At 37.8% G+C, this 26,886-nt stretch overlaps 1 protein-coding gene across 4 annotated transcripts in view; it reads right to left on the bottom strand.

Annotated features, from left to right (window-relative positions):
• The window catches only part of ERCC6L2 (ERCC excision repair 6 like 2), a 137,576-nt gene extending 111,011 nt beyond the window's left edge, over positions 1-26,565 (bottom strand). For 2 of the 4 annotated variants that reach the window (XM_045470057.1, XM_045470058.1), the window contains exons 1-2: positions 26,063-26,565; positions 21,890-22,314 (exon numbers count right to left, since the gene is read on the bottom strand). In XM_045470057.1, coding sequence (XP_045326013.1) covers positions 21,890-22,314; positions 26,063-26,108 — 471 coding nt within the window. In that variant the 5' untranslated portion in view covers positions 26,109-26,565. The remainder of the gene's footprint in view (positions 1-21,889; positions 22,315-26,062) is intronic. The other 2 variants (XM_045470056.1, XM_045470055.1) reach the window with 2 other exon arrangements.
• Positions 26,566-26,886: the final 321 nt, after the last annotated feature.

Raw genomic sequence — 26,886 nt, 5'->3', positions numbered from 1 at the left:
CTTCTTTGAAGAAGTGTCTATTCATGTCTTTTACCCATTTCTTCACCAGATTATTTGTTTTTTGGGGTGTTGAGTTTGATAAGTTCTTTATAGATTTTGGATACTAACTCTTTATCTGATATGTCATTTGCAACTATCGTCTCCCATTCCTTCGGTTGCCTTTTAGTTTTGCTGATAGTTTCCTTCACTGTGCAGAACCTTTTTATCTTGAGGAAGTCCCAATAGTTCATTTTTACTTTTGTTTCCCTTGTCTCTGGAGACGTGTTGAGTAAGAAGTGGCTACAGGCAAAGTCAAAGAGGTTTTTGCCTGCTTTCTCCTCAAGGATTTTGATGGCTTCCTGTCTTATGTTTAGGTCTTTCATCCATTTTGAGTTTATTTTTGTGTATGGTGTAATAAAGTGGTCCAGGTTCACTCTTCTGCATGTTGCTGTCCAGTTTTCCCAGTACCACTTGCTGAAGAGATTGTCTTTACTCCATTGGATATTCTTTCCTGCTTTGTCAAAGATTAGTTGGCCATACACTTGTGGGTCCATTTCTGAGTTCTCTATTCTGTTCCATTGATCTGAGGGTCTGTTTTGGTGCCAAGGAGTATATATATCCTTTTGAATTACTGCTTTTGTATTCTTTGGGTAAATACCCAGTAGTACAATAAGTGGATCATAGGGTAGTTCCATTTTTAATTTTTTGAGGAACCTCCATACTGTTTTCCACAGTGGCTGTACCAGTTTGCATTCCCACCAACAGTGCAAGAGGGTTCCTTTTTCTCCATGTCCTCTCCAACACTTGTTGCTTCTTGTGTTTTTGGTTTTAGCCATTCTGATGGGGTAAGGTGTATTTTTCATTTGCATTTCTCTAATGATGAATGAGGATGAGAATATTTCATATGTCTGTTGGCCATTTGTAGGTCTTCCTTGGGGAAATGTCTGGTCATGTCTTCTGCTCACTTTAAATGGATTACTCATTTTTCTGGTGTTGTGTTTTAAAGGTTCTTGACAGATTTTGGATACAAATCCTTTCTTTCTGTCATTTGCAAGTATTTTTGCCATTAAGCAGGTTGACTTTTAGTTTTGTTGACTGTTTCCTTTCTTGTGCAGAAGCTTATTTTGATTTAGTCCCAATAGTTTATTTTTGCTTGTTTCCCTTGCCACAGGAGACACATCTAGAAAAATACTGTTACAACCAATGTCAGACAAATTACAGTACTGCCTGTATTGTCTTCTAGAATTTTTATGGTTTCAGGTCTCACATTTAGGTCCTTAATTCATTTCGAGTTTATTTTTGTGTCTGGTGTGGATAGTAGTCCAGTTTCATTCTTTTGCATGTACCTGTCAAGATTTCCCAACACTATTTGTTGAAGAGACTTTTTCCCACTTGCCATCTTTGTTGAAGATTATTTGGCCATATAACTGTGAGTTTGTTTCTGGGTTTTCTATCCTGTTCCGTTGATCTATGTGTCTGTTTTTGTACCAGCACCATACTGTTTTGCTTAGTACAGCTTTGGAGTATAACTTGAAGTCTGGAATTGTGATACCTCCAGATTTTTTTCTTTTTCAAGGTTGCTTTGGCTATTCAGAGTCTTCTTTGGTTCTGCACAAATTTTAGGTCTGTTTTAGTTCTATGAAAAAATGCTGGTGGTATTTTGATAGGGATTGCATTACATCTGTACATTGCTTTGGGTAGTAAGAACATTCTAACAATATTTGTTCTTCCAATCCATGAGCATGGAATGTCTTTCCATTTGTTTGTGTCATCTTCAATTTCTTTCATCAATATTTTATAGTTTTTAGACTACAGGTCTTTCATCCCCTTGGTTAAGTTTATTCCTAGGTATTTTATGATTTTTGATGCAATTGTAAATGGAATAGTTTAAATTTCTCTTTCTGCTGCTTCATTTGTGGTGTACAGAAATGTGACAGGGGCACCTGGGTGACTTACTCAGTTGTATCCAACTTCGGCTCAGGTCATGATCTCACAATTTGTGAGTTCAAGACCTATGTCGGGCTCTGTGCTGACAGCTCAGAGCCTGGAGCCTGCTTCAAATTCTGTGTCTCCCTCTCTCTCTGCCCCTCCCCTGCTCACGCTGTGTCTCAAAAATAAATATTTTTTAAAAATGTGACAGACTTCAATATATTTATTTTTGTATCCTGTGGCCTTATTGAATTCCTTTACCAGTTCTAGTTTTTTTGGTGGAATCTTTAGGGTATTTTATATATAGTATCATGTCATCTGCAAATAGGGAACATTTTACTTCCTCCTTACCAAATGGATGACTTTTAGTCCCTTTTCTTACCTCATTGTTGTGGCTAGAATTTTCAGGACTATGTTAAATAAAAGTGGTAAGAGTGAAGCTCTTTGTCTTGTTCCTAACCTTAAGGGAAAAGCTCTCGGTTTTTTCCCATTGAGTATGATGCTCACTGTGGGTTTTTCATATATGGCCTTTATTATGCTGAGGTATGTTCCCTCTAGATCTACTTTGTTGAGGGTTTTTGTCATAAATGGATATTGTACTTTGTCAAATGCTTTTATGTTTTACTGCATCTATTAAAGTGATATGGTTTTTATACTTTCTCTTATTGATGTGATGTATCACATTAATCGATTTGTGAATATTGGACCACTCTTGCATCCTGGGAATAAAACCAACTTGATTGTAGTGAATGATCTTTTTAATGTATTGTTGAATTTGGTTAATATTTTGTTGAGGAATTTTGCATCTATATTCATCAGAAATATTGGCCTGTAGTTCTCATTTCTGCAGTGTTTTTATCTTGTTTGGTATCAGGATAATGCTGACCTCATGGAATGGATTTGGAAGTTTCCCTTGCTCTTCTATTTTTTGGAATAGTTTGAGAAAAATAGGTATTAACTCTTCTTTAAATGTTTGGCAGAATTCACCTATGAAGACATTTGGTCCTGGATTTTTGTTTGTTGGGAGCTTTTTGGGTTTTTTTTACTGATTCAATTTTATTGCTGGTAATAGGTCTGTTCAAATTTTTGCATCCTTCCTGATTCAGTTTTGGGAGGTTACATGTTTCTAGAAATTTATCCATTTCTTCTAGGTTGTCCAATTTGTTGGCATATAATTTTTATAATATTCTCTTACAATCCTTTGTATTTCTGTTGTGTCAATTATTTATCTTCTTTCATTTATGATGCTGTTTATTTGAGTCCTCTTTTTTTGTTGTTGTTTTCTGTTTGCTTTTGATAAGTCCAGATAAGGTTTATCAATTTCTTTTATCTTTTAAAAAAACCAGCTTCTGGTTTCATTGATCTGTTCTATTGTGTGTGTGTGTGTCTGTGTGTGTCTGTTTTAAGTTTCTATTTTGTTTATTTCTGCCAAATGAGACACACTTTAAAAACACAAATACACAGAAAGCTTGAAGTAAAGGACTGTAAAAAAGCATACTTTGCAAACAGCAAGCATAAGAATACTGGAGTGGTTATCTTTATATCAGATAAAGTAGATTTCAAATAGCATTACCAGAAATAGACATTTCATAATAATAGCAGACTCAATTCCTGATTGAAGATACAATGATTATAAATATTTATAACCCTAGTAACATAATTTCAAAATACATGAAAATGAAATTGACAAAATTAAAGGGAGAAATAGACAAACCCACAATCATAGATTTTAACCTCCCTCTCTCAGTAATACTAAAAACATAGAAAATCTGAACATTATCAATTACCTTGATTGCTAATTTATAGAAAACTATAACTGAAAAATGCATTTTCTCTTCAAATGTACATACTATATTCAATAAAATGGACCATTAAAAAAACCCTCAATAAAATTTTCAAAATGCTGACAACTTGGAGAATGTATTCTGTAAACACTATGGAATTAGAAATCAATGATGAAATATCTTAAAAAAGAATAAATATTGGCAAATCAAACACTTGTAAATAATTCAAGGACCAAAGGAAAAAATCACAAGAAAAATTAGAAAATAATTTGAATTATATGAAAATGAAAATATAACATCAAAATGTATGAAATATAGATAAAGCAAAGTTTGGACATAAATTTAGGGAATAAGAAGATAGGTATGAAATTAATGACCCAAGGTTCTACTTTAATAAGCTAGAAATTCTAGAGCAAAATACATCCAAAGTAAGTAATAGGAAAATAAAAGAAATAATTGCAAAAATTCATGAAATACCAAAAAAAAAAAAAAAAAAAAGGAAGAAAGAAAGAAAGAAAAGAAAAACAAAGAAAAAGCTTAAAGTTAGTTCCTTGAAAAGATCAACAAAATCAATAAACCTCATTGGGCTATCAAGAATAAAACAGATAGGGGCGCCTGGGTGGCTCAGTCGGTTGAGCATCCGACTTCAGCTCAGGTCATGATCTTGTGCTTTGTGAGTTCGAGCCCCATGTCAGGCTCTGTGCTGACAACTCGGAGCCTGGAGCCTGCTTCCGATTCTGTGTCTCCCTCTCTCTCTGCCCCTAACCCACTCACATTCTGCCTCTGTCTCTCTCAAAGATAAACAAACATTAAAAAAAAAAAAAATAAAACAGATAGAGGAGGAGGGGCTGAGATGGTAGAACAGCATGGAAGTTTTTTTTCCACCTCTCCTCCCCAAAATGTAGCCAAATCAACACTAAATCATCTTGCACACCTACAAACCTGATTTGAGGATTAACACAACAATCTGCACAACCTGAACCACAGAACTCAGCAGGTAGAAGTGAACTGGGGGAGAGAGAAGACACAGAGGGCAGGGATCTATTTTTGCTTGCAGAGAGAGGACAAACACAGGGGGAGAGTATGGGAAAAGCAACCCCCCCCCCCCCCCCCCCGCAAAGCAACTGGAGAGAAAAAGAGTGAAAACAGCCACAGGAACTGAACAAAAAAAGGAGAAAGGATAAAGGAGAGGGTTTAAATTCCACTAAGACTCTATAAACAGAGGGAGCGCAAAGTCTGAAACTCCGCAGCTTGATACCTGGCAGTGCTCTGGTGGGAAGGGTGAATCCCTGGGAGAACAATCCGAGGGGTCCTTGGGCCACACAGGGAGAGGCGGTTCCCCTGCTGGGAGAACATTAGGTAGAGGTGGTGCAGCCTCCCCACAGGCAAAGGTCCCAGCAGACCCTGGAGAATGGCCACGTTCACTGGTGTTGGAGTGAGGACGTTAAGGATGAAAACTGGTGCCACATGTGTGTTGTGATTTGCCATAATCCCTGAAACGCTGCTGCTACACGATCCCATGAGCTTTTTCTGGGGTGGATGGGCTTATGCCCAGTCAGTCTCTGGGCATGGCAATGGCCTGGTCTCACCAACATTCCTGAGGGTGGGCTAGCACCCAGCCATTACTCAGTGAGACACTCCTCCAGAGAGTTAGAACGGGTCAAAGCTGTAGTCCTTCAGAAGTGAGGTTTGGAAAAAACAGTTCCATCTGAGATAAAACTCAGGACGGAGGTGCCACCTGGAAGCCTAATAGCTTGGTCATGGACAGTGTGGAAGCAGGACAGTGTAGAAGCTGGGAGTGGACGGAAACCAGAGAAGAGAGGGGTGCTTGATTGCCAACTGGGGAGAGCACAGAGTTCTGATTCTAGATACTGGGTAGCTGGGTGACGCCATTTTCATCCCTCCTGTGCATGCACATAGCATACAAGCCTACACGCACCACAACAATCCACCGCAGTAAGCTACGCAGCGCCACCTAGTGGAGAATGGAGCTATTACACTAAGTGCTGCCCAAGTGGGCCAACCACACCCTTGAGGAACACAAATCTCTCTGCCTGCTTAGTTTATGTACTATAAAGTGCTTCACAGTTGGACTTCTAGGGGAAACCAAACGTAATTTCAATCATATTTGATTCTGTTTGCTGGTCCATGTATTCAATTTTTTTTCTTTTCTTATTGTTGAATACAGAAAGGGAAAATGTTTTTATTTTCCATTTTTATTAAGATTTTTCTTTAATTTTTTTCTACTATATTTCTTACTTTTTTGTAAACTTTTATATTATATTTTACTTCCATTATCTAATTTTATTGTTTTACTATATTCATTTTTCCAAATTTTCAAACTTTTTTCCCTTTTTTTTTAATCTTTTCCTTTTTTTCTCTAATCTATCAAGTTTCCTTCAACAACCAGACCCATCCTTTATTTAATTTCCTTATTGTTTTTAATGGTTTAATTTTTATTATTTTTTTACTTTATTAATTCCTTTTCTTCCTTCAAAATGATGAAATGAAGGAATTCACCCCGAAAGAAAAAACAAGAAGAAATGACAGCTAAGCACTTAATCAACAAAGATACAAGCAAGATGTCTGAGCCAGAATTTAGAATCACGACAGTAAGAATACTAGCTGGGGTTGAAAATAGATTAGAAACCCTTTCTGTGGAGATAGTAAAAGGTAGCCAGGATAAAAATCAAAAATGCTACAACTCAGATGCAATCTCGAATAGATGCCACGGTACAAGGATGGATGAAGCAGAGAAGCAATTCAGCAATATAGAGAACAAATATATGGAGAATAATGAAGCAAAAAAAAAAGAGGGAGACTAAGGCAAAAGAGCACAATACGAGAATTAGAGAATTCAGTGACTCATTACAAAGGAATAACATTAGAATCATAGGGGCCCCAAAAGATGAAGAGAGAGAAAAAGGGGTAGTATGTTTAAGTGAGCAAATCATAATGGAACACTTTCCTAACACAGGGAAAGACACAAACATCAAAATCCAGGAAGCACAGAGGACACCCGTTAGATTCAACAAAAACAGACCATGAACGAGGCATATCATAGTCAAATTCACAAAATACTCAGGCACGGAAAGAATTATGAAAGCAACAAGGGAAAAAAAGTCCTTAACCTACAAGGGAAGACAGATCAGGATCGTACCAGACCTATCCACAGAAACTTGGCAGGCCAGAAAGGAGTGGCAGGTTATATTCAATGTGCTGATTGGAAAAATATGCAGCCAAGAATTCTTTATCCAGCAAGGCTGTCATTCAAAACAGGAGAGATAAAAGAGTTTCCCAGACAAACAAAAATTAAAGGAGTTTGTGACCACCAAACCAGCCCTGCAAGAAATTTTAAGGGGTACTTTCTGAAGGGGGAAAAGATAGGAAAAAAAAAAAGACCAAAAGCAACAAAGACTAGAAAGGACCAGAGAACACCACCATAAACTCCAACTCTTCAGGCAACATAATGGCAATAAATTCATATCTTTCAGTACTCACTCTAAACATCAATGGACTAAACACTCCAATCAGAAGGCTAAGAAAAGAAGATCCATCTATATGCTGTTTACAAGAGACCCATTTTAGACCTAAACACACCTTCAGATTGAAACTAAGGGGATGGAGAACCATCTATCATGCAAATGATCGCCAAAAGAAGGTGGATTAGCCATACATATATCAGACAATCTATATTTTAAAATAAAGACTCTAACAAGGGATGAAGAAGGACATTATATCATTTTAAGGGGCCTATCCACCAAGAAGATCTAACAATTATAAACATTTATGCTCCAAATGTGGCACACCCAAATGTATAAATCAATTAATGACAAACATAAAGAAACTCATTGATAATAATACCGTAATAGTAGGAGACCTCAACGTCCCACTTATAGCAACGGGCAGCTCATCTAAGCAGAAAATCAACAAGGAAACAATGGCTTTGAATGACACACTGTACCAAATGGACTTAACAGATATATACAGAACATTCTCATCCTAAAGCAGTGCACATTCTTCTCGAGTGCACATGGAACATTCTCCAGAATAGATCACATACTGGGACACAAATCAGCCGTCAACAAATACAAAAAGATGGAGATCATACCATGCATATTTTTAGACCACAATGCTATGAAACTTGAAATCCACCACAAGAAAAAATGTGGAAAGACAATAAATACTTGGGGCCTAAAGAATATCCTACTGAAGAATGAATGGGCTAACCCAAGAAGTTAAAGAGGAAATTACAAAGTTCATGGAAGCCAATGAAAATGCTAACATCACAGACCAAAACCTCTGGGACGCAGCAATGGGTGGTCATAAGAGGGAAGTATATAGCTATCCAGGTCTTCCTAAAGAAGGAAGAAAGGTCTCAGATACACAACCTAACCTTACACCTTACATCTTAAAGACCTGGAAAAAGAACAGCAAATAAAACTCAAAACCAGGAGAAGGCAGTAAGCAATAAAGATTAGAGCAGAAATCAATGCTATTGAAACAAAAAAAAAAAAAAAGAAAAGAAAAGAAAAGAAAAGAAAAGAAAAGAAAAGAAAACAGTAGAACAGATCAATGAAACCAGAAGCTGGTTCTGTGAGAGAATTAACAAAATTGATAAAACCCTAGCCAATTTGATCATAAAGAAAAAGGAAAGGACCCACATAAATAAAATCAAGAATGAAAGAGGAAAGATCAAAACCAACACAGCAGATATAAAAACAATAATTAAAGAATATTACGAGATGGGGCGCCTGGGTGGCTCAGTCAGTTAAGTGTCCGACTTCAGCTCAGGTCATGATCTTGCGGTTCGTGAGTTCAAGCCCCGCGTCAGGCTCTGTGCTGACAGCTCAGAGCCTGGAGCCTGTTTCCGATTCTGTGTCTCCCTCTCTCTCTGACCCTCCCCCGTTCATGCTCTGTCTCAAAAATAAATAAACGTTAAAAAAAAAAAGAATATTATGAGCAATTATACGCCAATAAAATGGGAAATCTGGAAGAAATTGAAAATTCCTAGAAACACATAAACTACCAAAACTGAAACATGAAGAAATAGAAAATTTGAATAGGCCCATAACCAGTAAGGAAATCAAACTAGTAATAAAAAATCTCCCAAAAAACAAGAGTCCAGGGCCAGATGGCTTTCCAGGGAATTCTACCAAACATTTAAAAAAGAGTTAACATCTATTCTTTCAAAGCCGTTCCAAAAAACACAAATGGAAGGGAAGCTTTCAAACTCATTCTATGAACCCAGCATTATCTTGATTCCAAAACCAGACAAAGACCCCACTAGAAAGGAGAACTACAGACCAATTTCCCTGATGAACATGGATGCTAAAATCATCAACAAGATACTAGCCAACCGGATCCAACAATACCTTAAAAGAATTATTCACCATGACCAAGTGGGATTTATATCTGGGATGCAGGTCTGGTTCAATATATGCAAAACAATCAATGTGATACATCACATCCATAAAAGAAAGGATAAGACCCAACGATCCTCTCAATAGATGCAAAGAAAGCATTTGACAAAATACAGCATCCTCTCTTGATAAAAACCCTCAGGAAAGTAGAGATAGAAGGATTATACCTCAAGATCATACGAAAGACCCACTGCTAATATCATCCTTAATTGGGAAAAACTGAGAGCTTTTCCCCCAAGGTCAGGAACACAACAGGGATGTCCACTCTTGCCACTGCTATTTAACACAGTATTGGAAGACTTAGCCTCAGCAATCAGACAACACAAAGGAATAAAAGGCATCCAAATCGGCCAGGAGGAAGTCAAACTTTCACTCTTCACAGATGATACAATACTCTATATGGAAAACCCAAAAGATTCCACCAAAAAACTGCTAGAACTGATCCATGAACTCAGCAAAGTTGCAGCATATAAAAATCAATGCACAGAAATCAGTTGCATTCCTATACACCAATAATGAAGGAAAAGAAAGAGAAATCAAGGAATCTATCCCATTTACAACTGCACCAAACCCCACAAAATACCTAGGAACAAATCTAACCAAAGAGGTGAAAAATCTATACACTGAAAACTATAGAAAGCTTATGAAAGAAATCGAAGAAGACACACACAAAAAAGGAAAAATATTCCATGTTCCTGGATTGGAACAACAAACATTGTTAAAATGTCAATACTACCCAAAGCAATCTACATACTCAATGCAATCCCTATCAAAATAACAGCAGCATCTTCACAGAGCTAGAACAAACAATCCTAAAATTTGTATGGAAACAGAAAAGACCCCGAATAGCCAGAGCAATCTTGAAGAAGAAAAGCAAAGCTGGAGGCATCACAATCCCAGACTTCAAGACATATTACAAAGCTGTAATCATCAAGACAGTATGGTACTGGCACAAGAACAGACACTCAGATCAATGGAACAGAATAGAGAACCCAGAAATGGGGCTCACAAACGTATGGCCAACTAACCTTTGACAAAGCAGGAAAGAATATCTAATGGAATAAATACAGACTCTTCAGCAAATTGTGCTGGGAAAACTGGACAGTGATATGTACAAAAATGAACCTGGACCACTTTGTTACACCATACACAAAAATAAACTCAAAATGGATGAAAGACCTCAATGTAAGACAGGAAGCCATCAAATTCCTGGAGGAGAAAGCAGGCAAAACCTCTTTGACTTCGGCTGCAACTTCTTACTCAACATGTCTCCAGAGGCAAGAGAAACAAAAGCAAAAACGAACTATTGGTACCTCATCAAAATTAAAAGCTCTGCACAGGAAAGGAAACAATCAGCAAAACTAAAAGACAACCGAAGGAATGGGAGATGATATTTGCAAATGATATATCAGATAAAGGGTTAGTATCCAAAATCTATAAAGAACTTACCAAACTCAATACCCAAAAAACAAATAATCTGGTGAAGAAATGGGCAGGAGATATGAATAGACACTTCTCTAAAGAAGACACCCAGATAGCCAACAGACACATGAAAAAATGCTCAACATCACTCATCATCAGGGAAATACAAGTCAAAACCACAATGAGATATCACCTCACACCCATCAGAATGGCTAACATTAACAACTCAGGCAACAACAGATGTTGGTGAGGATGTGGAGAAAGAGGATCTCTTTTGCACTGCTTGTGGGAATGCAAACTGGTGCAGCCACTCTGGAAAACAGTGTGGAGGTTCCTCAAAAATTAAAACTCGAACTACCCTATGACCCAGCAATTGCACTACTAAGTATTTATCCAAGAGATACAGGTGTGCTGTTTCAAAGGGGCACATACACCCCAATGTTTGTAGCAGCACAATTGACAATAGTCACAGTATGGAAAGAGCCCAAACGTCCATCAACAGATGAATGGATAAAGAAGAGGTGGTATATATATACAATGGAGTATTCAGAAAGAATGAAATCTTGCCATTTGCAACTCTGTGTATGGAACTACTGGGTATTATGCTAAGTGAAATTAGAGAAAGACAAACATCATATGACATCATTCACATGAGACATTTAAGATACAAAACAGATGAACATAGGGAAGGGAAGCAAAAATACTATAAAACAGAGAGGGGGACAAAACATAAGAGACTCTTAAATATGGAGAACAAACAGAGAGTTGCTGGAGGGGTTGTGGGAGGAGGAATGGGCTAAATGGGTAAGGGACATTAAGGAATCTACTCCTGAAATCACTGTTGCACTATATGCTAACTAACTTGGAGGTAAATTAAAAAACTAACTAATTAAATAAATATATATATGTTAAATTAATTAAATAAATATATATATATACATATATATATATATATATATATATACACACACACATATATATATTTATTGCTGGAAAAAAGAATAAAAGAGATAGAATATAAAATATTCACATAAAAAACACAGAGGTATCATTCAGATCCTACAAACACTAAAAAATAAAGAAGGAGTATCATGGAAAACTTTGTCAATTTGACAACTTAGATGAAATAGATAAATTCCTTGAAAAATAAATTTGCAAAAAATGATATAGCGAGAAGTAGAAAATCTGAATAGCTTCATATCTCTTAACGTAATTGAATTCATTATCTAAAACCTTCCCTTGAAGAAAACTCCAAGTCCAAAAGATGTCACTAGTAAATTCCTTGAAGAAAACTCCAAGTCCAAAAGATGTCACTAGTAAATTCCATCAAATAAGTATAAAATAACACAAACTTTACTCAATTCTTTTTAAAAAAAGAGAAGAAAGAAATACTTACCAATTTATTTGATGAGGTCTGCATAACTTCAATACCAAAACCAGACAAACATGAGAAAATTATAGATCGATATCCATAGTAAAGGCAAAAATTCTGAAAATATTAGCCAATCAAATCCAGCAACTATAAAAACCATACTTCATGATCAAATTGGGCTTATCTTAAAAATACAAAACTGGTTTAACATTAAAAAAAACAATCAATATAAATCGTATTGACTCATATAATATGTTAACAGAGAAAAGGAGAAAAAACGATTATCTCAACAGACACAGAAAAAGTATTTAATAAAATTCAGTACACATTAACTACAAAAAAAAAATCTCAGCAATCAGGACTAGAAGAAAGCATCAAGCAACTTATAAAAGATGGTATGAAAATCCTACAGCTAATGTTACTGTTAAAATATTGAATGTTTTCTAAGACAGGAATGAGATAAGGATGTCACTGATTGTATTCAAATTGTCCTAGAATCACTACCTAGGCAGTGAAATAAGGCAAGAATAGAAATAAAAGACGTAAAAATTAAAGAAGTAAAACTGTCTATTTGTGAATGACATATACCATTTACATAGAATATCCTAAGGTATGGCGCCTGGGTGGCTCAGTCAGTTAAGCCTCCAACTTTGGCTCAGGTCATGATGTCCTAGCTTGTGGGTTCGAACTCTGCTCAGGCTCTGTGCTGACAGCTCAGAGCCTGGCATCTGCTTCAGAATCTGTGTGTGTCTCTCTCTCTCTCTGCCTCTCCTCTGCTCTCTCTCTCTCTCTCTCTCTCAAAAATAAACATTAAGAAAAAAAAAGAAAATCCTAAGGCATCTACCAAACAACTACTAGAACTAATTAAGTGATGAATTTAGCAAGGTAGCAGGATACGAGCTCAATATATAAAAATAAATTTGACTTTTATACTACTGGCAGAAAATCAGGATATTAAAATTTTAAATTCCACAAAAAACAGCATCGAAAATATACAATTACCTATGACAAAATATGTGTAAGGCCCACATATAAAACTATAAAGCCCTGCTGAGAAAAATTAAATAGCTAAATGAATGGAGCTATCATTCCATGTTAATTCTCCTCAAACTGTTCTATAAATTCAATATAATTGAACTCCACAATCCTAATAACACCCTAAAAGATATGTTCTTGGAACATGACAAACTGATTAAAATTTTACATCAAAATACAAAGGGGGAAAGATAGACTATGTATAGCAAGAAAGTAATTAACACAAAATTGAGCATAAGGATAGTCAAACTGAAATTGTATAGAAGAAAAAGACCAGAAAAAAACCTCATACGTATATGGACAAGCAACTCAGTTTAAAAATGGGCAAAGGACTTGTATCTTAGTCACTTTGGGGCACTGTAACAAATTACCATAGACTGCGTAGTTTAAATTTTTTTTTTCTTTTTTTTTTAATTTCAACGTTTATTTGGGACAGAGAGAGACAGAGCATGAACGGGGGAGGGGCAGAGAGAGAGGGAGACACAGAATCGGAAACAGGCTCCAGGCTCTGAGCCATCAGCCCAGAGCCTGACGCGGGGCTCGAACTCACAGACCGCGAGATCGTGACCTGGCTGAAGTCGGACGCTTAACCGACTGCGCCACCCAGGCGCCCCTAAATTTTTTTTTTTTTTAATGTTTTATTTACTTTTGAGACAGGGAGAGACAGAGCATGAATGGGGGAGGGCCAGAGAGAGGGAGACACAGAATCTGAAACAGGTTCCAGGCTCTGAGCTGTCAGCACAGAGCCCAACGCGGGGCTCGAATTCACGGACCGCGAGATCATGACCGGAGCGATGTCGGACGCTTAACCGACTGAGCCACCCAGGCGCCCCTAGACTGCGTAGTTTAAAAAACACTCTTACTTCTCACAGTTCTGCAGTCAAAGTGCTGGCAGATCTGGTGTCTGGTGAGGGCCCACTTTCTGGTTTGCAGACAGCATGCAGTGTTCTTATTGTAACCTCAGATGATAGCAGAAAGGGGAAGCAAACTTTCTCCTATCTCTTCTTACAATACCACTAATCATCCCTAATTACTCCTCAAAGGCCCCACCTCCAATACTATCACATGGGGGATTAGAGTCTCAACACATGAATTTTGCAGGGACACATTCAGTCTATATATCAACTTGAATACACATTTCCCCAGGAAGACATACAAATGACCAAAAAGCACATGAAAAGTTGTTCAACACCCTTGGTCATTATACAAATACAGATAAAAACCACAATGAGATACCACTTCACATGCATTAGGGTGGCTATAATGAAGAAAACAAAATAATAAGTACTGACAAGGATATGCAGAAATAGGAAACGTCACACATTGCTGTTGGGAATGTAGAGTGGTACAAACACTGTGGAAAATGGTATAGAAGTTCCTCAAAAAAAATAAACATAGAAATACCATATTACCTAGTAATTCCACTACTAGGTATATATGCAAAAGAAATGAAAGCATATGTCCACACAGAATCTTGTACATGATAGTAGCCTTTTTCATAATAACCCAAAGGTAGAAATAATCCAAATGTCTGCCAAAAGATGAATAGACGAGCAAATTGTGGTATTTACATACAATAGAATATTTCTCAGCCATAAAAGGAATGAAGTACTGATGCATCCTACAACTTGGATAAGCCTCAAAACATTACACTAAGTGAAAGAAACCAGGCACAAATGGTCACAACTGAATGATGCCTTTTACATGAAATATTCAAGAAAGGCAAATCCATTCGAATAAAAGGCCAATTAGTCGTCACCAGGGAAATGAAGATGATTACTTCTGGGGTGTTCTGTGCTGACGAAAAATTTTGAAACAGAGAGAGATGGAGTTGCATAATATTGTGAAGGCATTAAGTGACTTGTACACTTTAAAATGGTTGTTTATGTTATGTGAATTTCACCTCAATTAAAAAATTTTTAATTTTATTTTACATTTTTATAAGATGCATTTGTGCATTCAAGGTATAATCAGCATTATTTTAGTTCCTGAAAAAAGTTAAAACACGTAAAGTGTCAAGCTAATACATATCAATGATTCATAAGCAGGAGCTATTTTTGTTAGCATCATTCCACTGTGATAAGGAGACCTGTATACTATCTTGTATACCACAATAAATAGATTTTTCGGTAAATTATGTTATCTAAAAGATTATAAAATAATGATATACAAGAATGGTCAAAACTTGTGTTGAGTTTTAAAATATGCTAACGAAATTTGCATTTCTAACACATATTATATAAAGCAGTATAATGCAGGAGTTATGGCAAAGATTTTGTAGTCTGACCAACCAGCTTTATACCAGCTATGTGACCTTGGGCAATTTTCATAATGTCTCCATAAATTTCAATTTTTTCATCAATAAAATGGGAGCAATAATGCCTAATTAACATGTATGTTTAACAGAAAATGCCTGTCATAGAGCCTAAGGGATTATTAAACATAAGCTATAACACATGATTACCTAATTCAACTTAAAATTCATTAATGCATTCAATAAAAATATATTTATTACCTACTACATGCTGGGTACTAGGCTAGGCGCTGGAAAAGTTTAGATGAAAGGCTTATTTCTATCTGCCAGCAGTTTGAAATCAGTTGATTTGGGGGTGGGGAACCATGGAAAAGGAGATGAGTTGAGGAAGCGTGACGAAGAAAAAAACTGATGAGCAGAAAAAATTGATGAGCAGAAAACAGGTATTAAATTCAGCAAGAGATTGATGTGAACAAAATGGCTGATGCAGAACTTAGGAGATAGAAAGGATATTTCACAAATGATGGAGCTTAAGCATTGGACAACATGAAAAGTTTGGTACTAACTAGAAAGGGACATGAAGAAACTCTATGATGAAGGAAATGTTCTGTATCTTATTACAGTACTGGTTATATATATGAGTTAAATATGTATAACTGTATACTTTATATCCATGCATTTTACTGTTTGTAATTAAAGACATAATGACATAATTAAAGACAGAATGACAGACACACATGCACACATACAGATATACATATTCTTTTGAATTACAGGCAAACTGGTCCTCAGACTACTGAAAAGGCAGACACAATACCTATTGGATACCATGTGACCATTTAAATGAGGCAATATAAAACCTAATCCATTGTTTTGCTCTTAAGTCACCTGCAGATTGTTTCATTATAAGAAAACTATATTATGGGACGCCTGGGTGGCTCAGTCAGTTAAATGTCCGACTTCAGCTCAGATCATGATCTCACAGCTCATGAATTCAGGCCCCAGGTCAGGCTCTGTGCTGACAGCTCAGAGCCTGGAGCCTGCTTCAGATTCCATGTCTCCCTCTCTCTCTCTGCCCCTCCCCCACTCACACTGTCTCTCAAAAATGAATAAATGTTAAAAAAAAAAAACCCTTTTTTTAAATAAGGAAACTCTATTCCCAATTATAATTCATAATTCAATCTATTTATATATCCAAGATGATACAAATCTTAATTTTAACTTGTCAAATTCCATGAATTTGAGAATTCTGTAAAATATTGGGAAATTTTAATAAAAATCTAGGATTTTGCATCCATTCTCAATTTTAATTTCTTAGTCAAGTTAAAAACCAAAAGTGAAAACAGTAGATGATGAATTACTGATGTTGAACACATTATGGGCACAATGTATACAAGGAAACTTCTGGGGTGATAGATATGTTCATTATCTGGACGGTGGTATTGTTGTGATCATTTCTTGGGTGCATATATTTGTAAAACGTGCCAAACTACATAGTGTAAATTTATCCACTTTACTGTGTATCAATTATACCTTTAAAAAGTACATAAACAACATCCAAACATAAATATACACACACCCCCAACAAGTATGCTAAAACTAATAAGCCTGACAGAACCAAATTTTGTGAGGCTATGGAGCAACCATGATGTCATAGATTGTTGGCAGGAATGCAGAATGGTACAAACACTTTGGAAAGGCTTGGCAATTTCTTATAAAAGTAAGCACACATCAGTTTTTGACCAAGTAATTCCATCCATAATTATTTACTCAAGAGAAATGAATACACAAAAGATTGTTCAAGAAAGTTCTTAACAGTTTTCTTCATAACAACTAAAAACCAGAAATAGCTCAGATGTCCGTCAGCCAGCGGGAGGATGGATAAACAAAACGCGGTATCTATACAATGGAATACCACTCAGCAATAAAAAGGAACAAACTATTTATGCACTCAATAACATGGATGGGTCTCAAATACTATGTTAAGTAAAAGAAGCCTTACACAAGAGTGCACATGTATGATCCTATTTATATGAAAAAGCAAAACTAATCTATGACAAAAAAGCAGAACAGTGATTGCCTCTTAGGAGTGTTGGGAAGACCAGTAAGAAACAGAATAACCTTTTCTGGAGTGATGATAAAATTCTATATCTTGAAAGGGTTTATTTGGCTTATGCAGAAATACATATTGGCCAAAACTCATGGAAGGGTGGGTACACTAAGATTTGTGCATTTCATTATAAATTTTACTTCAAAATGAAAAAAAAGAATTGTAAATAAATACTGACTAGCTAATGACATGTATGCTCAAGTGTTTAGGGCTAGGATATGCTAATGTCTGCTGCTTTAAAATGCAACAAAACATGGCTTGATGGGACAGATAAGTGATAAGCCATGTATAATGACACATTAACAGAATCTAGGTAGTGGGTATTCCTTGTACAATTCTTCTAACTCTTCTATAAGTTTGAAAAATCAGTTTGTAAGATCGTAGTGATACCATTTTTTTGCACATTTATGTATCTGTGTTTCATGGACATGTATATATGAAGTATATGCATGTGTATGTTTATGTGTGGTATATTCAACTGCTCCCTCTCAAATCAGTTCCTTCCAATTCACTTAAAAAATACTCAAGTTGCTCCTATTCCCAAATAATACAAAACAAACAAAAAGAAACTTCCTCAAAATCTTATCCTCCTTCAGCTACTACTAGATCACTCTTGTTCCTTTCAAAGCCACATTTCTTAGAGAGGTAAATACACTTCCTATATCTATGCCTTCACCCTATCTCATCTGGCTTGTGATTCCCCCACCTCCCAAATTCCAGAAAAATAGCTCTTGTTCAAGATACCAATGCTTTCCAATGTCACTAAATCAAATGGGCATTTTAAAATCCTCATCCCTTGAAGAATGTAAAATAACAAATTGACTTTTTAAAACTTTGAAATGAGGGAAGCAAACTTTATATGGTTTGTAAACCAAGCTTTTTTGAGAGGGGGGAGGAAGGAGGGAGGGAGGGAGAGAGAGGGAGGGAGAGGCAGAGAGAAAGAGAGGGGGAGAGAGAGCACATGCATGTGCATGAACAGGGGAGGGGCAGAAAGAGGGGCAGACTCCTTGCTCATCACAGCGTCCAATGCAGGGTTCGATCTCACGACCATGAGATCATGACCTGAGCTGAAAGCAAGACTCAGATGCTTAACCGACTGAGCCACACAAGTGCCCCTGTAAACCAAGCTTGTTTAAAAATAAAAGCTCAATTTCACATTATAGCCAAGTCAGAACGTGAGAAGGGGAAAGCTTAAAGGATGATATCAGAAAAAGGGGGAAAAAATGAAGATTATACTATAGTCCAAATGGTAAATGCCACTAGGAAAATTTCATAGACCATTTTCACCTAATTCTACTGTATTTTTGAAATTCTACTAAACTTATGAACTACTGTTAACATTTCTTCAACTGGTTTACTCACTGTATCTATAGAAACTCCATCGTAAATGAATCTCCCAAATCACCTATTTATGCAGAAATTTTTTCTTAACTTTTTTCAACGTTTATTTACTTTTGAGAGACAGAGCAAAAGCAGGGAAGGGGCAGAGAGAGAGAAGAAGACACAGAATCCGAAGCAGGCTCCAGGCTCTAAGTTGTCAGCACAGAGGCTGAGATGGGGCTCAAACCCATGAACCGTGAGATCATGACCTTAACCGACTGAGCCACCCAGGCCACCCTATTTATGCAGAAATTATTACCTGAGTGACAAGAATAATAACCAGAGATGTTATTCTCCAAGGATAAAAAAAATCCAGCGAAGTATCAAAACTAGTATAGAAACTATGTCCTAATCTTCAGAAGATAAGCCCTCAAGCTTTTCACAGCACATTTGTAACACAATTCAAAGCCTTTCAATGATTTTGGTGTATCGGGTAACAGAAAACTGTACAGTAAAATCACTTTTAAAATATATATCATAAAATAAGGGGAGTTTCTTTATAACATGGACTTCAGAGATGAAAGCCAAATTTGAGCTTAAAACATGCAAAAGATTTTGAATTGTATTTAGTAGTTTTAGTGGGAGGAGATTCCCAGATACTCCCCAAAACAGTCACTCTTTGTAGCACACTCGTGTTTCTGATTTTGCAGATACTCAGGCAATGGGTAGTAAAGAAATGCTGGAAAGGACTTTCCACCGTGGGCAAAAACAATAAAGTATATGTAAAGATAGTCACAGAGGGACTTTATCATCTATTTTCCTCTGGTATTCATCTATATACCCTAGTCACAGATGATAGTTTCCTAAAGGCTCCTTTCTTTATTCTTGCCACCTATTCTCCTGAGAAAGTAAATTTGCTTATTCCACAAGCAATTATTTAGCACCTTCAACGTGCAAGCCTAGAACTGTATGCATTGCCTGGGCTGAAAGGGACAAACAGTATGGCTAATGGTAATACACTACAATTATTGAAGGACTTAATTTTACTCTAACTTTTTACATCAGAGCTTTATACATAATTGTATTAGACTATTTTTAAATGTTAAAATTAGTTGTTCACTTACCTTTGAGTTCCACTAACAATGGAAGTGTCATGAAGAATAAAATAGCTTAAATTCAATTATAAGGAAGGAAACATGGAAGGATTTAATCACAAACGAGACAAACAACCCTGAAAATCCAGAGTGATTGTATAGTATAAAGTCTAGCTTCAGAACTCTAATCTTTTTGGATCACAAACCTTTGTGAAAAGCAGCTTCTGACAGGGCTCCCAATAATCCCCAACTGTTGGTATCCACAGCCTTGTTAATATCCCCCCTTGAGTAAGAGCTGAATTTAGCACTTGCTTCTAAAGAAGCAAATATGGCAGGGTTCCTGGGTAGCTCAGTAGGTTAAGTGCCTGACTCTTGATTTCAGCTCAGGTCATGATCTCATGGTTCTTGAGATCTAGCCCCAAGTTGGGGCTGCTTGGGATGCTCTCCCCTGCCTCTCCCCTACTTACATGTGCACCCGCTCTTGCACTCTCTCAAAAATAAATAAACATAAAAAAATAAAGAAGCAGGGGCGCCTGGGTGGCTCAGTGGGTCGAGTGACCGACTTCAACTCAGGTCATGATCTCACAGCTTGTGAGTTCGAGCCCCGCGTCGGGCTCTGTGCTGACAGCTCAGAGCCTGGGGCCTGCTTCGGATTCTGTGTCTCCCTCTCTCTCTGCCCCTAACCCACTCACATTCGATCTCTGTCTCTCTCAAAAATAAATAAACATTAAAAAAATAAAATAAAAAATAAAAAAGCAAATTTGGCAAAAGTGAAGGGCTATCTCTTGTGTGATTAGGTTACAAAAGACCACAAAAGAAGGTAAGTGCTCTCTCTTACCCTCTAGCTCTCCCTGATGAAGCATGCTGCCATGTTATAAGAAACTCTATAAAGAGGCCCATGTAGTAAGGAACCAAGGGAAGCCTTCACCAATAAATAGCTCACAGTGAACCGAATCCTGCCAACAACCATGTGGCCAGGAAGGGAATCCTCCCTAATCCAACCTTGAGGTGACTGCTGCCTTCTGAGAGGTGGAGCCAGAGGACCCAGCTAACCTATACCTGAATTCCTGACCCACAGAAAGTAACGATCAATGTGTACTGCTGTACGCTGCTGAATTTTGGAGTAACTTGTTACACAGCAATAGATAACTAGCATATATCCCCTCTGAAGAAAAGTACATCAGTAGGGGCGCCTGGGGGGCTCAGTCAGTTGAGCGTCTGACTCTTGGTTTCAGCTCAGGTCATGTCATGGCTTGTGAGTTTGAGCCCCGTGTGGGGCTCCATGCTGGCAGCACGGAGCCTGCTTGAGATCCTCTCTCTGCCCTTTCCCTGCTCACACCCTCTCTCAAAAAAAAAATAAATGAACTTAAAAAAAATAATAAAAGAGGGGTGCCTGGGTGGCTCAGTCAGTTGGGCATCCAACTTCAGCTCAGGTCATGATCTCATGGCTCGTGAGTTCAGGCCCCAGGTCAGACTCTGTGCTGATAGCTCAGAGCCTGAAGCTGCTTCAGATTCTGTGTCTCCCTCTCTCTCTGCCCCTCCCCTGCTCCTACTCTGTCTCTCTGTCTCTCAAAAATGAGCAAACATTAAAAAAAAACAAAATTTTTTTAATTAAAAAAAAGAAAAGTATAGAAGTTTACAAATTCTGGCACATATTATGGGGAAATAGGAAGCCTCTCTGAAGTCCACCAATAGAACTCCTAGTGGGACTCCAGGGATCCCAGATCAAGAAACTTCTGATATGATAAACTCTAAACAATATACATAAAAGTCCTGCAGAAAATCAACTTAATTATGCTAGTAACTTAACAAATGTCAGAATACCTTCTTTCCATACAGTATTGCTAAGAAAGTTCAATTATTTTAAATATAAGCTGATATCTTAGTACCACTATTACCAAAGGTAAAATTAAGTCAAGTTATACCAAATCATTATTTTCAATAATGTATTTCATAGATACTAAATAAGTACTGAGGATAAAATAATGACTAAACACCATCCTAACTTTGAGAATTTTCCTGTTCAGTGTGTGAGAAACATAGGCACACACAAAATAGCTATTATAAGATTTGGGAGTACAAATAAAGAATTGTATATGGTATCTACTCATGGACATAATAAAATGACTTTAATGAATTTTAATTATAAAGCAATTTTAAAAAATACCTGTACTGTTTTCCCAAGTCCCATGTCATCACCAAGAATACATCCTTTTCCTTGGATGAAGTGTGCATAGAGAAACTGGGCTCCTTCCCTTTGGTAGTCTCTCAAATACCTGTTAATAGTATAAGGAATAGAGTCTCCGTCTTCAGATAATGGAAAAGCAACGGCAGATGATGGAAATTTTCGGTCTGGGAAATAAGGTTTTTCCAAATCTTCATCATCAAATATAAAATTCCTGGAGCAATCTTTAACAGATTTAACTTCATGAATTCTTTTAAGAGGTACTTTCCTTTCTTGAAAATCTGAATATAAGATGATTGCAAATGATTTCCCATTTTCATCCACTGTGACAGATTTTATGCTTGCTTCACAAAGTGTCTCATTATCTGGAGAAGGGGCAAGACATCTTTCTCCTGGATGCCATATGTCTGTAATAATACAGAAGAAAATAAAATTTCCAAATATAACTTATAAAGTAACCCCCCATTTAACCACTGCTATGAGAAAAAAAAAAAAATGTAACTCACACAAATACCCTTTCCAAATTACTGAAACAAGATAAGTTATAACACATATAGATATCTTCCTAAAATATATTATCAGATATTCTCCTATAATAATCAGAATAAAGGGTATATAATTTATTTCCAGTTGTTCTCACCCTGGCTGTGTGTCATAATCTCCTCAAACATGCTTGAACACTAAACCACAGTGGTTTAGCGGATATGGGCCATGGGCATCTGGTTTTATTACTTTGGCAGATATTGTTGAATTCAAAGGGTGATTCTGATTCACAGCCATGGTTGAGAACCACTGACTGAGATATTCATGATGATTCATGAACATTATATATATTATTCATGATATGATAGACTAATAGTAAACGGGACTTGATAATGAGTAAGCTAAAATCCTCTAGACAGCAACACTTTTGTGATTCTTGTGTCTGCTTTTTTAGTTATCTCATCGCCTTTCTCTGGAGACAGCTTCTTATTGTCAATATTGCTGCTTCTAAACCATTGCTTGAAATTGTATACAACTAACCAAGGCAATCTCCAGTTCAACTACAAAGTTATGTGTGCCAGCTTTGTCACAGCTTTCTTCCCTTCTAGGTTTTGAAGGGTTCCAGTTCTTAAAAAAGAGATGAATTCTAAGATCTCTTTCTGCTAAGATTCTATTACTGTTTGAAAATTCTGACCCCTTTCTATATGTGTATTTATCCCATCCTTAATTGTACAGCTTTCTGTTTTATTTTCTATTCAGAAAATACAGCACTATGACTAGGGAGGGGAATATCTTTAGAGCATACAGCTAGTATAATTAAAAGACATGAATAGAGGAAATAAAGTAAAAATAATTTTCCAAATGGAATTTCTTATAACAAGAACTCCAGAGGAATTATATGGCTACAAGTGTATGAATAATAGGAATTTTTTTTTTTTTTTTTAAGTAGGCCTCACACCCAGTGTGGAGCCTAATGCCAGGCTTGAATTTACCATCTTAATTGCAGAATTAAGACCTGAGCTGAGATCAAGGAGTTGGATGCTTAACTGACTGAGCCACCCAAGTACCCCTCTCAAATATTTCTTATTGAAATCAGACGATTATTGGTAATTTCTTAGGGTCTTTCCAATGATTTCTTGTTAGGTTTTTATGACATTCATGATTATAATATGACTCGTATATCTATACTGTCTTAAGCATGAATAGCTCACTAAGCTATTCCTCATCGATTGTTCCTCAAAAGTTAAGTCATTATTCCTACCAACTTTGGTAAGGTTGTTTTACATAACAATCAGAAGTACACCAAGAAAAATCTGTTCTCCTACTCTGATCTCTGGATCCACACAATTTGAGAATTGTCACACAATTCTAAAAACATAGTTTAACGTGAAACTAAAACCTGGATCCACCGTAGAGGGCTAACAGATAGATCTGTGGGCTCTATTTTCATAACAGTACTGTTTGAGCCTTCAAACCTCTATTAATCCCTATAGCAATTCTTAACACATTTCTGTTTCACATGATTTGTTTGCCTATCCAGAAAATGCTTTCTAACTTTTAGGCTTAAGTCATTAATGTGTGTACTATTCAATGTATGTTTTAACATCAATTATCTGCCAAATACTGTACCACACAATAGGTATAAAATGAAAAAAACCAATGTCAAAAATAATGATTAAACCTTACTCAGAACTAGTCTTTCCTAATCTCGTTAAATGGCATCATCACCTAGCCAACTTGTCATGGTAGAAAACAGTCAGCCAGTCCTTATTCCTCTTTTTATATTACTCCCTACATTCACCACCTCAGAAAGTCCTGCTGGTTCTACCTCAAAATATATCACTTTCCTTCATCATGCTACCACCTCTCTAAAACAACTGTTGGCAAACTTTTTCTGTAAAGAGTCAGATTTTAGCTATTTGTTATTTTAGTTTTGCAGACTATACTGTCTCCTACCCTTGTAACACAAAAGCAGGGACAGAAAACACATAAACAAATGTGCCTGGTTAGTTTGAGGGAAGGCTGGAACCTCTCTGTATCAAACTCTAAAACAAATAGTTTAAACTGGGAGGATTTCCTGTTGGATTGGAGAGTCATCTTTAACTTCGTTTCCTCCTGTCCTTCATTCCAAACTGGCCTCCTCGCTGTTCCTCAACCATGGCAAGCATGCTCCCACCTCAGGGCCCCAGAGCATTCTTTCTGTTCCTTCCACCTGCACTCTCCCAAAATACCCAAATGACTGACTCATTCACTTCATTCAGGTCTCTGCTCAAATGACATCTCCTAAGAGGTGCTTTTTCTGACCACTGAACCTAACATAACACTCGCCACCACTCTTACTTTACCCTGCTTAATTCCATTTTCAGAGAAAAATATGAAATGTTTGTTGTTTATCTCAACTTCGTTCCCTAGAGCAAGGACTTAACTTTGTTCACTGCTATATCCTGGGCACCTAGAACAATGTTTGAATCTCAAATACCTATAGAATTAACAAATACATATAGCTAACATGTGAAGACTGATGTGTGCCAGGCATGTGCTTCAGATGCAGTAGTTCATTTAAGCCTCACCACCACCCTTTCATTAGTTCATGTAAGTAATATTGTTAGTTTCACCTTACAAATGGTGAAACAGATAAAGGCTAACCAGCTTGCCAATGGTTACACAGCTAAAAGCTGGCAGATCCTGGATTTGAACCAAGCAATCTAACCCTGTAGCTACCACCGGTACCATTCACACATGGACGAACAAGTCCCTGGAACTGAATGGTCCCTGCCCCTTTTAACTGAGAGATGAGCATCCCAGTCCCTACAAGCTCCATTCATCAGCTTCATTACTTAATTCATCTGCCAGGCTTCTATGAGCGCTTATATTTGTGATCCTTGAGTTATAGCGTCATCAATTCCCAGCATTCAGAGTTGAGGCTTGTTGTATAGACCTCTAAACTTCTGCTCTGAATTCTTCATCTATTTAATAAGATCGATATCTTCCTCAAAGGAAAGCATGTAGATGAACAATCAGCATATTGCTGGGCACAGCATTCAGTATCTGATAGCTTTTACTGTATCACTTTTAATAATGAAAGCTATTAATTTGGGGGGCAAGAAGGCATCCCTTTTGACCTGTAGCAGATAACCACATCCTCTTTAAACTCTCTCTTGATTGCCCATTAAAGGTTGACCGTAAGGCTCTTACTCAGTACATCATATATTAAGCTCTTTGTGAAATAAAGTGAACTGAGTATCTCAACCTTTAGTCACCTACGTCACAAATTTCTACCACTCGCTAAGAACTGGGGCATATAAGGATAAAGAATAAGCATACCATATATTTATTGAGTGCTTACTATGGGCCAGAGCTGGGTCACGTTAAGTGCTTTGCATACACCATCTTATTTAGTAATCACAAGAACTCAGCAATGTTCTCAATTTTACAGATGTGGAAACTGCCCAAAGTTTCTCAGCAACTGTCAGAGCCAGCACTAGATCCAGTCTGACTCCAGAGTCTAGGTTCTCAACACCAAGTCCCAAAGAACTGGTCCCAGACTCCAGGAGCCACTCAGAAGAGCCACGGGTAAAACCCCAACCCCAAGGGAACTGGCAGGAATGGGTCCAACCCGGCGCAATAAAGACAGGTGTCTAGGCGGAGAGGTGAGCTCGGAGCTTGTTGTACCTTTGCCGGCGGCTTCCGCGCGAGGCTTGGGGGCAGAGGCATCCATCTGGCCAAGGGGAGGGGCTGGGCGGCCTGGTTGCGTAGAACACCCAACAGGAGGCCGAGGACCCCGAGGAGGCGGCAGGCGGGAAGACCACTTCCTGCAGCCCTCCGTACATCGCCCCCCTGAAGTGCGACGCCGCGGGACAAAAGGGAGCACAGGTGGGGCCCTAGAGAGAAGGGATGGCGGCGTCCGAGGCAGCGGCAGAGCCGGAGGGCGCTGTGTTGGCTGGCAAGGCGGCGCTCACCTAGTCGTCTCGAATTCGGCCAGTGGGGGAGCGGGGGAAAACAAGCCAGCAAGTGGACCCCTCACCCTCCCTCTCACAGTTGGCCCTCCCCGTCTCTACTTTCCCCAGCAATTTCCAACCCTAAATCGGAAAATCCCGCGAGATCAGGCTCCTGAACTGTCATTGGGATCTCGCGATAACAAAATCTTGGTTCACAAGGGCGGAGCAATCTGCCTGCCATCTTTGCACGGGGAAGCCGGTGAAAGGTTCGCGACAGTTGCAATTATCGCGAAGTTTAATATGGCTTTCCTTCCCCGCGCGGAGCTTGCGGGATACAAGGAAGCCGGAAGACAGATGTGGGCTAACACCTACCGTGGTCTTTTAAGGGCAGACCTATAGCGGGAGACCAGCTCCGCGATCGTGGCCTGCTGGTTTATGTTTGGTGCTTCCCCGTGTATGCATACGCCTTGGAACCTGAGGTGGCGAGTGATTCCCTCCTGGAGTGCTGTCTCAGCCGGGTGGATCATCCACCCGGATGCTGACGCTTCACGGCACCCA

Source organism: Leopardus geoffroyi, chromosome D4 (genome assembly GCF_018350155.1).
Source record: "Leopardus geoffroyi isolate Oge1 chromosome D4, O.geoffroyi_Oge1_pat1.0, whole genome shotgun sequence".
Lineage (NCBI taxonomy): Eukaryota > Metazoa > Chordata > Mammalia > Carnivora > Felidae > Leopardus > Leopardus geoffroyi.
The sequence above is the reverse complement of the archived record's forward strand: the minus strand, read 5'-3'. Positions and strand labels throughout refer to the sequence as shown.